The 16162-nt window shown below is 37.6% G+C and overlaps 1 protein-coding gene across 6 annotated transcripts in view; it reads right to left on the bottom strand.

Moving 5' to 3' along the window:
* Positions 1 to 3651: 3651 nt before the first annotated feature.
* Positions 3652 to 16162, bottom strand: part of CFAP97 (cilia and flagella associated protein 97) — a 28363-nt gene continuing 15852 nt past the window's right edge. For 5 of the 6 annotated variants that reach the window (XM_010592532.3, XM_010592531.3, XM_023551210.2 and 2 more), the window contains exons 3-5: positions 15535 to 15803; positions 7932 to 8082; positions 3652 to 6480 (exon numbers count right to left, since the gene is read on the bottom strand). In XM_010592532.3, coding sequence (XP_010590834.2) covers positions 6353 to 6480; positions 7932 to 8082; positions 15535 to 15803 — 548 coding nt within the window. In that variant the 3' untranslated portion in view covers positions 3652 to 6352. The remainder of the gene's footprint in view (positions 6481 to 7931; positions 8083 to 15534; positions 15804 to 16162) is intronic. The other variant, XM_064272940.1, reaches the window with a different exon arrangement.

Below are 16162 nucleotides of genomic sequence, written 5' to 3'. Positions count from 1 at the left end.
GTCTGATAAGGTCACTATTGAGTCAGAATCAACTCGACAGCAACGGGTTTGGTTTGGTGTATGGGATTAAAGTAACAACAGCAACTTGAAAGGTTAAATAGGAACCTTAGGGGGCAGTAAGTTTATGTTAATGGGGGAGGAACAATTCAGAAAAGAAGGGTGAGAATGGTTGCAAGACTTGAAGAATATAACCAATGTCACTGAATTGTATGTGTAGAAATGGCTGAGTTGGTGTATGTTTTGCTGTGTATATTTTCAACAACAAAAGATATCCCAATGGCCAATAAAAATGAAAAAGATGTTCGATCTAAGTATTAGTCAGCATAATGCAATTAAAATCACAATGAATTACATACCCACTTGAATGGTTACATTTAAAACGAGTGACCTCAAATGTTGGAGAGGATATGGAGTTACAGGAACCAATACGCTTCGGTGGGACAGTAAAGAGTGCGACCATTCTGGAAAAGTCTGGCGTCATCTACTAAAGTTAGCATACGACTCTAAGACCCAACAATTCCATTCCCAGGTATAACATACCCAACCAAAACGTGTGTACAAGTCAATCAAGGGACATGTACAAAAATCTTCACAGTAGCACTGTTTAAGTCAAAACTTAGAAACCATCCCAAATGTCCATCAACTACAGCATGTATAAGTAATTATAGTCTATTCATACAATAGAACACTATACCCACTGCCGTCGAGTCGACTCTGACTCATAGTGACCCTATAGGACAGAGTAGAACTGCCCGACAGCGCTTCCAAGGAGCGCCTGGCGGATTCAAACTACCGACCTTTTGGTTAGCAGCCGCGGCTCTTAACCCCTACACCACCAGGGTTTCCAGAATACGATACAGCAATGAAAATAAATCATAGCTACATGCAACATCTGGAAGAGTCTCCCAAGTGTAAAAATGTGTGTAAAACAAGCCGGACACAAAAGAACACAGTATACTTCCACTTAGACAAAGCTGAACAACAGACAGAATTATAGGACAGTGTTAAAAGTTGAGGCAGCAGTTAGTTAAAACAACTGAGCCTAAAAGTCGTCAGGGGAGGAGGGAACGACTGGGAGGGAGCCCAAGGGCTCATGTGGGGTCCTGGCAATACTCCAATTCTTGATCTGGTTGTGGCGACCCAGGCGTTTGATTTGAGATAATTTATGATTGTACATTTGTTTTGTGCCCTTTTCTGTATTTCTGTAACACTTTGATAAATACTTGTTGTTAAGTGCCATCGAGTCAGTTCTGACTCACAGTGACTGTATGTACCACAGAGCAAAAAACTGCCTGGTCCTGCGCCATGCTCACAATCGTTGTTATGTTTGAGCCCATTGTTGCAGCCACTGTGTCAATCCATCTCGTTGAGGGTCTTCCTCTTTCTTGCTGACCCTCTACTTTACCAAGCCTGATGTCATTCTCCAGGGGCTGGTCCCTCCTGATTACATATCCAAATACTTAACAAAAACAAAAACCTATGGATATTCACCTAAAAGACCAGGCCCTTCTAACATTCACAAGAATGTAATTTAAAAATGAAATCTTCTAAGTAAGAAGGCAGGAAGGGACAGGAACTGGACGAATGGCCACAGGGAACCTGGGGTGGAAAGAGAGAGAGTGCTGTCATATTGTAAGGAGTGCAAACAATGTCACAAACAGTATGTGTACAAGTTCTTGAATGAGAAACTACCTTGGGCTGTAAACTTTCACCTAAAGCACAATAAAATAAAAAAAGGAATTTTCTTAAGTTAATGGTAAAATTAGGGTTTTCTAGTCAGTATAGGGAACTACCTGGGAAGCAGCTGTGTTTGCCCAATTCTCGGCATTTTCTTCATGAAAATATAATGCTTCTCAGAGTGAAATTAAGAATAACAGTACACTCCAAACCTGGGGGGACATAAGCCATAATTTCAAAATTTTTGAAAGAAATGTAATGTGTGTTTTCTTGGTGAAGATTATCAACAATATACATAACCAAGAATTTGGAACCACAGCTTTTAATAGTTTTTTGGTGACTATTCAAATTCTTTTACTATCTTGTAATAGTGTGGGATCAGGTTCATACATGATAAATAAACAAATAAATAAAAGTCTGTATCTAGTTAAATTGTAGTAAAATAAAGACATGTCACCTCGAAAACACCATCTAGAACAAAGAGCGGGATTTACATGAAATTACCAAATAGATTTTGAAATAGAGCCACAGAACATTACTACTGTATTTATGGTGACTCCCTAATATTTCCAAGTGGATTAAAAGTTTAATTTCAAAGTTCCAGGTTTTTGCAGGTAGCTAATTTCAGAATTTAAAGTCAAATAAACATTTTTCTGATAATGTAACCTATTTGCTGTAAGCACATTTAACTGTAACTGAGAGAGCTATGATATACGACCACAGGAGCTGTGCAGTGTCTTATTCCAGTGGTACCGTTTTTATTAAACCTTTCATTAAACCTTTGTTAAATTGAGGTTTCAGCAGCAAATTTTAGAGAGTATTTCTTACCACTCATACTACAGAGTAACACGTGAAACACTGATGTAGACTGATCCTTTTTAAAAAACACTCCTTCAAGCTATCAGAGTGTCCCGCAGCACCGTAATGATTTTACAGTACAAATTAGATGATGTAGTTTGAAGAAACACTAACCAAGAATGTAATCTTAAGCAAAAAGATCCTCCTTTTAACCTCCTTCTCACTAATTCTTAAGTATGACAAGACACATAAAAGTTATTATTCTAATTTTTTAAAATGGGAACATGACAATGCATTTTAGAGATAAGATACAGAAACAAAACTTACTTTTATTATTTTGTTCTTCCTTATGCCAGGTGGTTCTTTATACCTAAGAATATTATAATGGACTGGGAAATTAAAAAGGAATATTGATTTTTAAGTTTCTTACTACCACATTTTTTTTTGCAAGTAACACACCCACATAAATAACACATCCACACATACAATGTACATAGTGTGTGAGGACAATAACACTCAGGGGGCTGTGTGGTTGGCAGAAACTATTTAACACATGCATTATTTGTATAGAAAATACAGTAATCTTCATGCATAAAAATAAACTACTAGCATTACGCACGTTTTCTAAAACTGTACACAATCATTTACAGGTTAAGGCTTTGTATTTAAGATACTGAACATTTTATAAATTTAATTACTCAAATGTAAATAGACTCACATTTCCAACTTCATACTGCTCTTAGTACTTTTTGCTGAGAGCGCGGTTCTTCTCTGGTTCCGGACGTGTGAGTAGGCCGTGCGGCTGACTGCTTCTCCCTGAGGAAGCTGCGGCCTGAACGCTACCACCAGCCCACCTCAGCCGCTCACGGGAATGGTGCCTGAGGGTTCCTGGTGATTCAGGTCCAGCAGCTCCTCTGCTTCTGAACAGTTTCTCCCTCCCTCTGCCACTCAGTCCGTTTTCTAACTTTGCCTTTGATGTTCAGGGTTCCTAGCTTGTCATAAATATAATCATTTCACTTGTTTTTTCAGGTCTTTGTTGTAAGAAGAATCACGGTAGCATCTGACTATTCCAATACCTTGGCCCCCTCAATCACCTTTTTTCAAAGTTGTTTGTACATCCATTTTGGACACCTGGGCTAACAGGTTAAAAAAAAAAAAAAAGCACTACAGTACATATACAAGCAAACCAGAAAACTTTATTTAGAAAAAGCAGTTTTTTATGGAGATTGAAAAAAGGAAGCCAGGGAGGTACGAGGTAACAGCTATCGCTTAGGAAATAATTTTACTAGCTTAAAACCTTTCACAGAATCTCATTAAAGAGGGGGCAACATGAATGTAACACGTGACAGATGATACTAACTCTCAAGAAGGATTTGGTCTCGTAACTCTAGACCTCAGATTAGCATGCTCTCTTGTTACAGACTGAAGTCTTCAAGGTACAAACACTAAAAACAAGTGAACCAAATATAAATTAGTGCCAGATGGTCCTTCACAAAAATGCCCCCAAAGCCGTCACAACTTTGAAGTACCTTGACTTATACTAGAAAATATCACATTTCTCCAACTCCTATTCTATGTATATTCATCATATATAATTAAACATGACAAAAGGATTGTAAATTGTTTAAAAAAGGTGAATATTGTTGCTCTTCCCAGCTTTTACTTCAAGTTTAATCCCTGTTATCAATAATACTTAGATGAGTTCCCCATTCAAAGCAGTAAAACTAAAAGTACTAAATTTGTATCTAAAATAAAAGTATAGTTTTATCCACGAAACCAGTATGTGTTGTACCTTGACCTATGTAGCAAAGATCATACAAAATGTACTCAGAGACTACTGCCGTTATGAACACAAAGCTCTCATGTATATGTACATATATAAACATATTTCCCTATTAAAAATCAATTTAAAAAAATTGACTCTCACCATTGGGCAGATGTCCAAATGCTGAGTTTAAATTCAATATCATCTTATGTCTCCTTAAAGACAAGTTGTTATACAAACATTAAAAGTACAGTAAGTGAAAAAACAAAATAAATCTTGGGCTGAGTATAGCTACAGCTTATATATAAAGCAGAGCACTAACCATGTAAAAACTGTCCACCAGAACACAGTGTCAAATAACATCTAGTGAATATTACAGCCCAAAGAAAGAAGCAGGAAAATCTCATAGCCAGCTGCGTTCACATTAAAGTTTTAACCCCATTGTTCCCACCCTTCACATGCCCTATCTGAAACAAAATCCATTAATACAAACTAAGAGCAAAAAATTATGAGTTGATGTTTTGTAAAATGCAGTTCGGCTTACTGCCACAGGTGTTAAGAAATGCAGCAAGTTCAACACACACACTACAACATTTCTCAGAGCTTGAGTGAATACTGAAAAATAAAACAACCAAATCTTACTGTCGCTACAGATCAAAAATTCAAATTACAAAAAGGAATATTTGGCATTTAACATGGAAGCTTTCCAGTTCACTCTAAAGGCATGCTGAAAAGGGCAGCAGCAGAAAACAGCACAGCACAGCCAAAGCAAACATGAATAACATACTTTGTTGCACGAGATAAAAGCCTACAGACTGCAGAAAAATACTCTAATTTCAAAAGTTAATTCTATTGCACACCATCTGCCACAACCACTTCCAGTAACATCACTAAGCCTTTAAATATGGTGCTGACAAAACGACACTTCCAAACTTCAACCAAGGGGCCAACACAAAGCTGTACTTAAAGAAGTAACCTCAACAAACGTGCCATTTACTTCCTTTATCATTCATATTTTAGTTTCCTTTTTCAGCCCCTACAAAAAATAGCTGAAAGTTCTAAAACTTTGAAACAATGTATTTACTTCTGATTCTAAACCTTCTCTTAATGCGATAAGTACTCAATCAGGGCACGAAATGCTGCGTTGTGACTTAAAACACTGCCTGACAGACCTCAACATCTGCCTCCTGGCTTTTCAAAATGGTGGTGCTGTTTTACAGATTCAGCAAATATTTGTCTCCTTGGACAGCTGACCTGGTCCTCGGACAAAACATTCACAACGCATTGGGCCGCGGCTCCGAAGCCCAGCTCTGTTCTCAGGACCATTAACAGTACTTCACCTGAACATATGAAAACATGAAAGAGGAGCTTCTACGTTGAACTTCCTAATATTCTCAGTTTGAAGGAGTAGGATGGTTAACCAAATTTTTAAGTTTTAACTCAGGGCACTTACTCAGAAGCAGGAAATACCTCTGGTAAATCACAAGGATGGCCCCAGTACAAGCTTCGCTCAACCTACTCACGAAATCTCAAGTAGCTCCACCAATGAAAATGAATGTCAGGATTTGCTGCGTCATAAGAAGGTGTAACTACCATACAGCCGAGGTATGAATCCCACCAGATAAGTTCCGAAGCAAAAAGAAAACAAAGTCAGTCAAATTTAGGAGCCAAATTCACAGCTTAAAGCTTACAAAAAAAACATGGAAGAAAAACCACAACCCTAAGGCTACAACCCTTAAAACTTACCAAAAAAACCGGAGGAAAGAAGACAACCCTAAAGCTACAACATCTTGGTCCAATGAGCGGTGACCCACCTATCACCAGTGTCCCGTCAGTGAGACCCTGCATCAGTCTGTACGTTCAGAAAATAGACACGCATACTACCATTTCTCTTTTAAATATATATACATCTGGTATAAATAAATCCTCAAAAGAAACACTGATTTTACATTAAATTTTTTAAAAAATAATTTTGCTTTGAATTACAATTATACCTCCTGCTCTGTACCTTAAATTGCTTAAAACAATACTAAAGACACTTGCACAGAGAATTACAGTGATATACAAGAGTACTTCAATAAAAACTGGATGAACAATGAAGTCAAAAAGGTTTTATAACCAAGCTGCACGGACGTTAGAGGGCTTGGGTCTTAGCAACAGGCCACTGGGTGTGTCGAGAACTGGTCGCTCGCTCTTAGAGCTGAGACCACTGGTCGCACTGGATGTCCTGGAGGCACCTCCTGAAAACACAGAGAAAGCAAGAGATGGCTTGGAATATTCCAACTAAATGCATAAATCACCCGATAAACTTCTCCTAACTTTAAGTCCAGGCTAGTTTTTTTTTCTTCTCACCCTACATTTTCATAGTCCAGTGTAATAATTCTCAATTGGGGATGCATTTAAGATTCTCTGTAGAACTTAAAAATATAATAAAAGATGTAAGGATTTTGATTCAATAGACTTGAAATGAGAATAAATGCCTTTAAAAGCTTCTCATGTAAAAAAAAAATAAAAGCTTCTCACATGATTCAAGTTAAACAAAAAAACTGTGTAACTATTTACATATTCATTCAACAAATAACTTAGTATGTTCAAGGCATAGTCCTAAGTACGGGTTACTAGAACAAGACTTTATCTTAGTCACTATACACAGGAAGTGACGTTTGTAAAATGAATGAGTGGAATCACCAGTCATCTGAGAGTTTAAAACTCACATGAGCAGTGGGAAGTTGTGGCATTATGAATTGTTCCAACTTTCTCTTAGTACTGGCTTCTATGTTTTACATTCCAGAGGGCATACAAGAAATAGCATAGACGTCTATAAAGGAAAATGGCAGGCCCTTCTGTGTACTGCGTACCCCAGCACTAGGCGGTGACTCCAGTCCCACACTCTCTGGAGTACACACTGGCTACGTGTGTAACCCACCACTTATCAGGCATTAAGAATTACTACATCTGATGACTCTACAGATTGCTAATTTTTGTTTTAGTTTCCCAGTGAGGAAGAAAAAGCACATATAAGAGCTGAAAGATTAGCAATAATTCTTAACTGGAAAGGGGGAATGTTTCAGAAACTTTAAAAGACATTTATTTCTTCTCCTAATAACTATATTGCTGGACACCCTGTTAGCTCAGTAGTGAGGTCACTCCTGAGGTTCACCCTTCAGCCAAAGACTGAACAGGCCCATGGAACAAAACAAGACTAAAAGGGCATGCCATCCCTGGGGCAGGGGCTGGAAGTCAGGCGGGAACAGGAAAGCTGGTAATAGGGAATCCAGGGTTGAGAAGGGAGAGCATTGACATGTCGTGGGGTTTTTAACCAGCGTCACAGAACAATGTTGTACTGACTGATGAGAAACTATTCTGTTCTGTAAACCTTCATCTAATGTACAATAAAAAAAAGAAAAAAAAATTATTGAAATTAAAAGTGCCTCTCCTATTATCTAAGAAACTACTGATATTTCCAGTTATTTTATTTACTGATTTCCTTCCTATGCTGCCACTACGTGCTGCAAACAAAATCTGAAATTAAGTAAACTAACATAAAGCATGCCAGTGAAAATAACATAACCCATCCTAGAAGTCAGCATTTTTAAGCTCTACCATAAGAACATAAGTTATACGACAAAAAAAATAAAAAAAAAAGTATCAAAGGTACAAACAAGTATAAAATAACTGGGAATACACTTACTTAATGGGGTGTATTGGCCAAGAGTAGATCTCACTCGTCTTGAAGACGGTGATGAGCTGAGATAACCCATATTGCGATGATAGTCCATTAGCTGTTCTGAGCGTTTCATACCGACTGTTGGCTTCACAGCTTCAAGCCTTTTCAATAAAGCCTTCATTAAAGACAATCAATTTGAGAGTCAATGTTAAATAGCAATAGTTTTTAAAAAGGTAAGTACTTTCTAGAACCAGAAATTCATGAAATAAAGTATAATTTAAAATTACTCCTGATATACCACGTAAAAAAAAAAATCCAATAATACTTTCAGAAAAATCTGTTTTCTCCTATCCTATAGCTAGCCAAACCCATTATGACTTTAACAACTCATTACAGGCACGTTTCTCCTTTATGTCAGGCTATAATCTTAGGGAAGGTGCTCTAAGGTGGAATACATTAAGTCTGATTTTCTCACAGAAATGATTTAACAGGAGTTCTAATGCTAAGAGCTCAGCTATTGCTGAGAAAGGAGTATTTAGAGAGATAAAATGAATCAGGGAATTCATCTATGGTTGTTTTATTATTTTCTTTACTGATTTATAGTTTCTCTGTAGCATATAAAACCCATTGCTGTCGAGTCAATTCCGACTCATAGAGACCCTATAGAACAGAGTAGAACTGCCCCAGGGGGTTCCCAAGGTGTAGCTGGTGGATTTGAACCGCCAAGCTTTTCGTTAGCAGCCTGAGCTCTCAACCACTGTGTTACCAAGGTTTCCCTGTAGCGCGTGGATTTCTCTTATTTGAAAAGAGAATGCTGCCTGCACCAAGATTCACACAAAAAGTCAGCTCAAGTTCAGTCACAGGACAAGTTACCCTGCACAATCTTTTTTCCTTCTTGCTTAATTCAGTTTTTTGCTCTGATCAGTTTCACCCCTTCCTTGTATTCTGAGGCTCTCTTAGAGCAGTGCTCTGGAGCAATTCCAGGAAAAGGACAGACGATGCTAGAGCAAGCCAAAATATTCCAGGGGAAGGGCTGTTTAGAAAAGGGAGAGAAGGAAGACTGCAAAGACAGAGGTTTGGAGACAAATGATGAGTGCAGAACCAGAAAGACCAGCTGAGAGCACCTGGTTACTGTCAGCTTGCCTGCTGGTCCTTTCGCCCTGGAATGTCCTTTCTCAGCTTGTGGCCATCAAAGGCTAGAAAAAAAGTCAACTCCTCAGTGAAGTTTTACCCAACTAGAGTTAGAAGTTCTCTGCTGGGCCGAGGCTGTGATCTCGACATGGTTCCATCTGGCTCCAAAGTCTTTTCATCATAACCTATTGCCTTTCTCTCTATAGGCAGAGAAGCTGTATAATTGAGATGTCAGAATGTCCTAAGAGCGTACCTTCTCTACCTGCGGTTTTTAACTGTGCGAGAAACGTTCAACAATCGTATCATGTCTTCGCCGTATCTTACTGCGCAGAGTAACGTTTGCTGTTTCATCTGATTATTCTATTAAATACCCACTGAGCTGTGCAGGTATGGAACGGACAGGTGAGAAAACTTGTTATTGTCTGTTACCTATTAATTTTGCCTTTTTACTGGCAGAAATCTCAATATTAATGAAACTGCTAATTTCCTCGTATTTATTTGTATATATTTTTATGTGTATTTTTTCTTTTTTAAAAATTAAGAATATTGCAATGCAGTCAATAGATGTAAAACAAAGTAAAGTAATATGATAAAAAATCAATTTTGAAATAATGTGACAATAAGACAAAAAGTGAAACTACTCTGTAGCCACGGTACGTCAATTGCCAAGATTACACACAGAAACTCAGGGGAAAAAAAGAGAAATGATTTGGCTTAGCTACCCAAGTCACTGTGTGTCATGTAAGTATGATAAATTAAGAAAAAGCTAAGGAGCCCTGGTGGCGCAACGGTTAAGTGCTCAGCTGTTATCCAAAAGGTTGGTGGTTTGAACTCACTCGGTGTTTCTGCGGGAGAAAAACCTGGCAATCTGCTCTGGTATGATTACAGCCTTGAAAACCCTACTCTGTTACATGGGGTTGCTATAAGTCTCAATCAACTTGACAGTACCTAATAACAACAACAACAAGAAAAAGCTTAAGGAATGACGAGACAGAAATAGCTCCTGCTCGTACAAACAATACCAAAACATGAAGTGTTGATTATAGTGTAAACTCGACAATAAAAAGTGCACACGTATCAATCAAATCATCGATGTAGAACACCTAGGTAAAACTTAATGACAGTTTAAAACACTTAACCACTTGTAATAGGCCACAGTGATTAAAAAATGTAAGCTCTCTACTCAGAAAGAGCTGGGTTTAAATCCTGGCTCTGCCACTGACTGTGTGACCAATTACTTCATGGGGAGAATGAAACCATCTAAAAGGGTCAGTTGTGAGGACTAAGCAAGATAACACATATAAGGTTTTCACAACAGTGCCTGGCATGTAGGAAGGCTTATTAAATATTAATGGTATCATTGATACTGCTTTGTACTATTTTCTAAATGTTTTATGTGCAATAGTGCTGTCTTCCCAGCTAAGTTATAAATCACATAATTGGAGCAGTATTTTGTATTTTTCTCATATTCCCTCCAGTGCCTTACACAGTTCACAGCAGACATTAAAGAAATAATGTCATGAGTTGAAGAATGGTTACTTCTACTCCAAACCACATTTAACAAAATCTTAGATGTGTCACTCATATCAGATTCTAGTCATAAACCCCAGAACAGTCTGACCAAATATTCCTTTTATATCCAGGAAGTATCATTCTATTTGGGAAGAAAATTAGCCTGAATCCTGCCCATCTTCTGACACAGAAAGGTTAAAACAAACAAATGAAGAAATCTGTCAAATGATTTCTGCAGCTGTTGGCAGAGGTGAGCTGCTTTATCGTTTTTAAAATGAGGAAGCAAAGACCCTGTGAGGACATTCAAACGTATCACAAGCATCCTGCAGCTCGGGAATCAGAACGATCGCTCTGCACATTTCTGCACAACTGGAACCTGTTTAGTTCTTACTGATTTTCTTCTATAGAAGACAGTAGACTATAACCAGAGAAGTAGAAGAACCAGACTGAGTGAACTATAAATTATCTCGGGAGCTGAGAATAAAGGTGCTGATTAATACTCATACTAGATACACGACCTTCTTTAAATCTTCATCTTCCTCCTATCACTCTCCCTTTAATAATTTTCACATCTGTGTAAAAGTTTTAAAATTACCTTTCTAGACCAGCAGACAAAAAACAGGGGAGGGAGGATTTCATTTTTCATTTAACGTTTTTGAGAACTGCTTGGATTTTCTAAATTTATATATGCAATATTTTTATTTAAAAAATAATATTTCAACACAGAAACCCAGGTGGGAAGATTATGGTCTGCTGGTTTACTTTATTGTCTACTTATTAGTATTTCCCTGTATTTAAAAAGAGATCTTAGAAAGTGGAAAAAAAAAAAAAAAGGAAGAAATGAATAAGCTAAGTCTTCATTTGTGCTCCAGGACTCACGGTAAGTCTTCATTTGTGCTCCAGGACTCACGGTGAGCCTCGGCAGGAAGCTAACCTCATTGCGTCTTCCCTGACCTTCCTTCGACTGCACCACCCCTCCCCCACCTTCTTTCACAGTTAAGAGAATGAAATAATCTCATCTCTTCTTAGACAGCAGACAGAGGAAAACTGTACAATAATTGTCCTCCTCTTGCTAAGATTATGCTAAGACATGTTTTTTGTGGGTGTTTATGGAAAAACAGAATTTATCTTATATTCATACAAGAGTAAGGGGATATGGTTTAACAAGAATGTTTCAAAATTCAAGAATTAAAAAATTAGTTCTCTTTATGGAAATGGTAAAGCTGTAATATAACTGCATCTATATGGAGCAAGCACGCCCTCTACTGGATAAAACTACCTTTTATTACTCCCTTTATTTTCTGTTTGGATGCAATATCTATTAAAAACCAAATAATGAGGATACCAAACTTTACCAGATAAACAGTATGCTTTTAACTCTCGAGCACAGGGCTAAATCTTATTTTTTTTTCCTTGTCTACCTTCCTTCTCTGCACAACACTGCCCTGTCCTGAGTTATCTCAGGCTCTGCACTGCTATCGGCTGCTACAAGAATCCTGGAAGACAACTACCGTATCGTCAGGCCTGTCAGCCACTTGAATCTGGCCATTTCTGTTGCTGGAGATGCAGAAAGGAAAAGAAAACAAATCATAAAAACTATAAAGACACGGGCCCCATTTGTGAGGCACATTTGACTACAAAAGTGTGTGTGTGCTTGCACGTATGTATGTGTATGTTTTAAACATAAACAACCTAGCAAAAATAAAAAAGTGTATCAGTTCACAATGAACTATTAGAGCCAACAGGGCTCAAAATAAAGTTTGGCAGGTGGCTGGTTATTAAATAAATATACAAAAATTAATAGCTTACCAGAAGCAAATACTTAGAAAACGTAATGAAGAAAATTTCACACACGATAGCTAAACAACATATAGTTTTGAAGAAAACTACCAAACTTTACAATGGTAGCATGTAAGAAGGCTTGAATAAACAGAAAGACAAACAATATTTCTGAGTAGGAAGATAATATTTTAAGGATATCAACCACTTTCCAGTTAAAATGTAAATTTAACATAATTCCAAAGAAAATTTATAGTAGAATTTTTTAATAGGAAAAATAACCAAAGTTACTATGAAAATAGTCATAGTAAGTCTTCAAAAGATACAGGATGAACTTTATTTTGGTTCAGAATGAAGTGTTAAACATAAATCTGGGAGATTAACTTTCTTCACAATAACATAATAAACGATGTGTTTATTACTTTCCTGTTTAGCTTTAAATTACCTTCTCACTATTATATGTATTAGGCTTTTTTAAAATCTTTTTTTTGTCGTAAACATATTTGTAACAAAGCATTTGCCATTTCAACGCTCTTCAGGTGCGATTTAGTGACATTAACTGTATTCATCATGTCGTGAAGCCATCACCATCATGTTTCCAACTTTCTCCATCACCCTTAACACTGAAGCTCAGCATCCCCCTGGCAGTGAGTCTTCTTACTCCCCTCTCTCCCACCCACCCCTGGAAACCACTAACACCCTGAGGTATCTTATGTAAATGAAATCATACAATATTTGTCCTTTTGTGACTGATTTACTTCACTCAGCATGATGTTTTCAAGCTTCATCCGTTCTGTAGCACGTTATCAGGACTTCATTTCTGTTTATGGCTGAGAAATATCCCACTGTGTATATGGACCACGCTTTGTTTATCCATTCATCTGCTGATGGGCATTTAGGTTGTTTCCATCTTTGGGCTATTGTGAACAGTACTGCAATGAACACTGGTGTACAAGGCTCTGCTTGAATCCCTGCTTTCATTTCTTCTGGGTATACACCTTGGAGCAGATTGCTAGATTGCCTGGTAATTGTATGAATTAGTTTTTAATTCCAGAGCTGTACTGGCCAAGGCCCCTAACAACGTATGGCTCTAGAGCATTTGAAATGTGGCTCGTCCAAATAGAGATATAATGTAGGTATAAAGCACACACTGGATTTCAAAGGGCACCAGAGAACAGAAAAAAAGAAAGAATTTAAAATCATTTTTCATACTGATTACATGTTGAAATATTTAGATATATTGAGTTAAATAAAATATACTATTAAAATCAATTTCACCAGTTTCTTTTGACCTTTTTAATGTGGCTACTAGGAAATTTTAAATTATACGTGTGGCTCACACATTTCCACTGTGCAACAGTATGTTAAATAAGATCCTACTATCAAATGAAGAAAAATACTGTTCACATGTACAGATTACTATGCATACAAAGTAATTAAAATGATACAGCAGTAGTTTTCCACCTAATGTTGTTTATTAAAATGGCTGAAACTCACAACTGATTTGGGAGATAATAAAAACTGTGAGCAGAAGCTGCTAGTTTTTTTCCTGTTCTTACATGGAATAGGTGTTTAATGGTTTCAACTTTCAAAACTAGACCCAAATATTTGTAACATACAGTAATATCACATTTTCACTAAAAATGAATGAATCTTGAGTATTTCTAGAGATGTGCAGAAAGCAATCATGCAGCTCACTACTACCAGCCTCACACCTCTGCTCTGCTCTGCATTCCGACTCAGGGCCACCTCGTGTGCAGAGCAGAACTGCTCCATAAGGTTTTCAAGGCTGTGACCACTGGGAAGCAGATCACCAGGCCTGTCTCTCAAGCTCACCTCTGGGTGGATTCAATCTGCCAACCCTTCAGCTAGTAATTGAGTGCTTAACCTCTGCGCCACCCAGGCACTCTTCCATGAAATATAAAAACCCACGGCTGTCGAGTCAATTCCGACTCACAGCAACCCTGTAAGACAGAGCAGAACCACCCCATGGGGTTTCCAAGGCTAAAGTCTTTATGGAAGCAGAGTGCACACCCCGAGGGGCAGCTCCTGTGTCCTAACAGCCAACCTTCTGGTTAGCAGCCGAGCATGTAACCTCTGCACCACCAGAGCTCCTCTGATGAAATATGCCAAGGGTTAATTCTGGAAACTGTTTCAGCAAGTTTATTAGTTTTATAAATTATTTGAGCTCTGAATTTATGTGCTCATTAGAGCTGAATTTTACTTTGAAATCAAAGGTTCTACAGCCAGACTATCTGGGCTTAAGATCTTGGCTTAGCTACTTACTGACTAGATCCGTGTCTTTGGTCTAATTATTTAACCCTTCTAGGGCTGTTTTTTTTCCCATTTATAAGATGTAGATAAAAAGGGTACCTATCTCAAAGAATTGTGAGGATACAAAAAAGCTAATACATGGAAGACACAACAAAGCCTGGCATTTAGCAAGAGCTCAATACATATCAGCAACTGTTATGAACTGAATTTCATAAAGAAAATCATACGCTATAGTAATTTTAAATGTGAGGATTTTAAATAGTCCCTGTGTATATTCCTTTAGAATGTCAAAGTGTAATCACAGGATTGTTAACAATGAACGTCTTTTATAAACTCAGAAGCCTGTCACCAAACCTGACTTCCCCCACGGTATGTGGTTAGCCTTTCAAATAAATAATCATCTATTTTAGCTTTAAAGGACACAATGAAGTGAAATAGTTTGACTCAGCTACTGACTGAATGCTTCACAGAAGATACACTGCATCTGACCAGCCACACACTACTGTAGTGATTTAACTCATCTGGTCAAATAAACAAAGGCGCTCTCCCTGTTTTCTCTGAAAGTTCCCTCAAAATAGAGTCTGCTGGATAAAAGCCACACGTTGCACCTTCCAGGTTCATAGCTAGCACAGGATGTACTTCATGCCATACAAATTCATACCTGCGTTTATATAATTAGGAGCCCTGGTGGCACCGTGGTTAAGCGCTCAGCTGTTCTTCAGCAGTTTGAATCTACCAGCCGCTCCTCAGAAACGCTATGGGGCAGTTCTACCCTGTCCCATGGGGTCGTTATGAGTTGGAACTGACTTGGCAGCAACTGGTTATACAATTACGTCTGAAATACTGGCTGTATTTAAGTGTCCTGTAAGTTGGACTTAAAAATCAGTGCAAATGCATTTTCTTGGATGACTAAAAGATTTCAGTTACTTACCAAGTTCTCTCTTTCAATCCTTTGTTGTTCCCTCTGTCTGTTGACAGCACTATGATACAACTTAGGGGGGTGACCAACTGATCTTCTAGGAATCGTACTTTTGCCTCCCGGTTTTTCAGCCTGTCTGGATAGTTCTTTCAAAAGCCTCTGATTTTCCTGATCAATCTGTCTCACCTCTTCTCTTGTGAAAGAGTAGTTTTTCCTAGGTGCTACCGGAGGTGGATCCAAGTGATGTTTTTGCCGTCCCTTTTTTTCTAATTGCAGAAAAGCTACAGAAGTGAACACAAAGGCAAAAAGGCTAAACAATGTAGCACAGCAATATGACAGTACAGGCTTTAACTCTTAAAAATGTAAACTATATTAATGTATACTCATATAACTGTATTAATATATAGTAACATATATATTAATATATTTACATATACGAATGCGTACTAATACTTTATATATGTGCATTAGGATAGTTCTATGTACTATATAGCTGTATTAATATATACATGTATACATGTATATATTAATATATACATTAATATAGTTCTATAATACATACTATATTAATATTAGTTATGTAATATGTATGACTATATTAATGCTTATTAATGTCATTCAGATTACAATTGTGTAGAAA

This window comes from Loxodonta africana, chromosome 19, assembly GCF_030014295.1.
Source record: "Loxodonta africana isolate mLoxAfr1 chromosome 19, mLoxAfr1.hap2, whole genome shotgun sequence".
Classification (NCBI taxonomy): Eukaryota; Metazoa; Chordata; class Mammalia; order Proboscidea; family Elephantidae; genus Loxodonta; species Loxodonta africana.
Note: the sequence above shows the minus strand (reverse complement) of the source record. Positions and strands in the feature narration are given on the sequence as shown.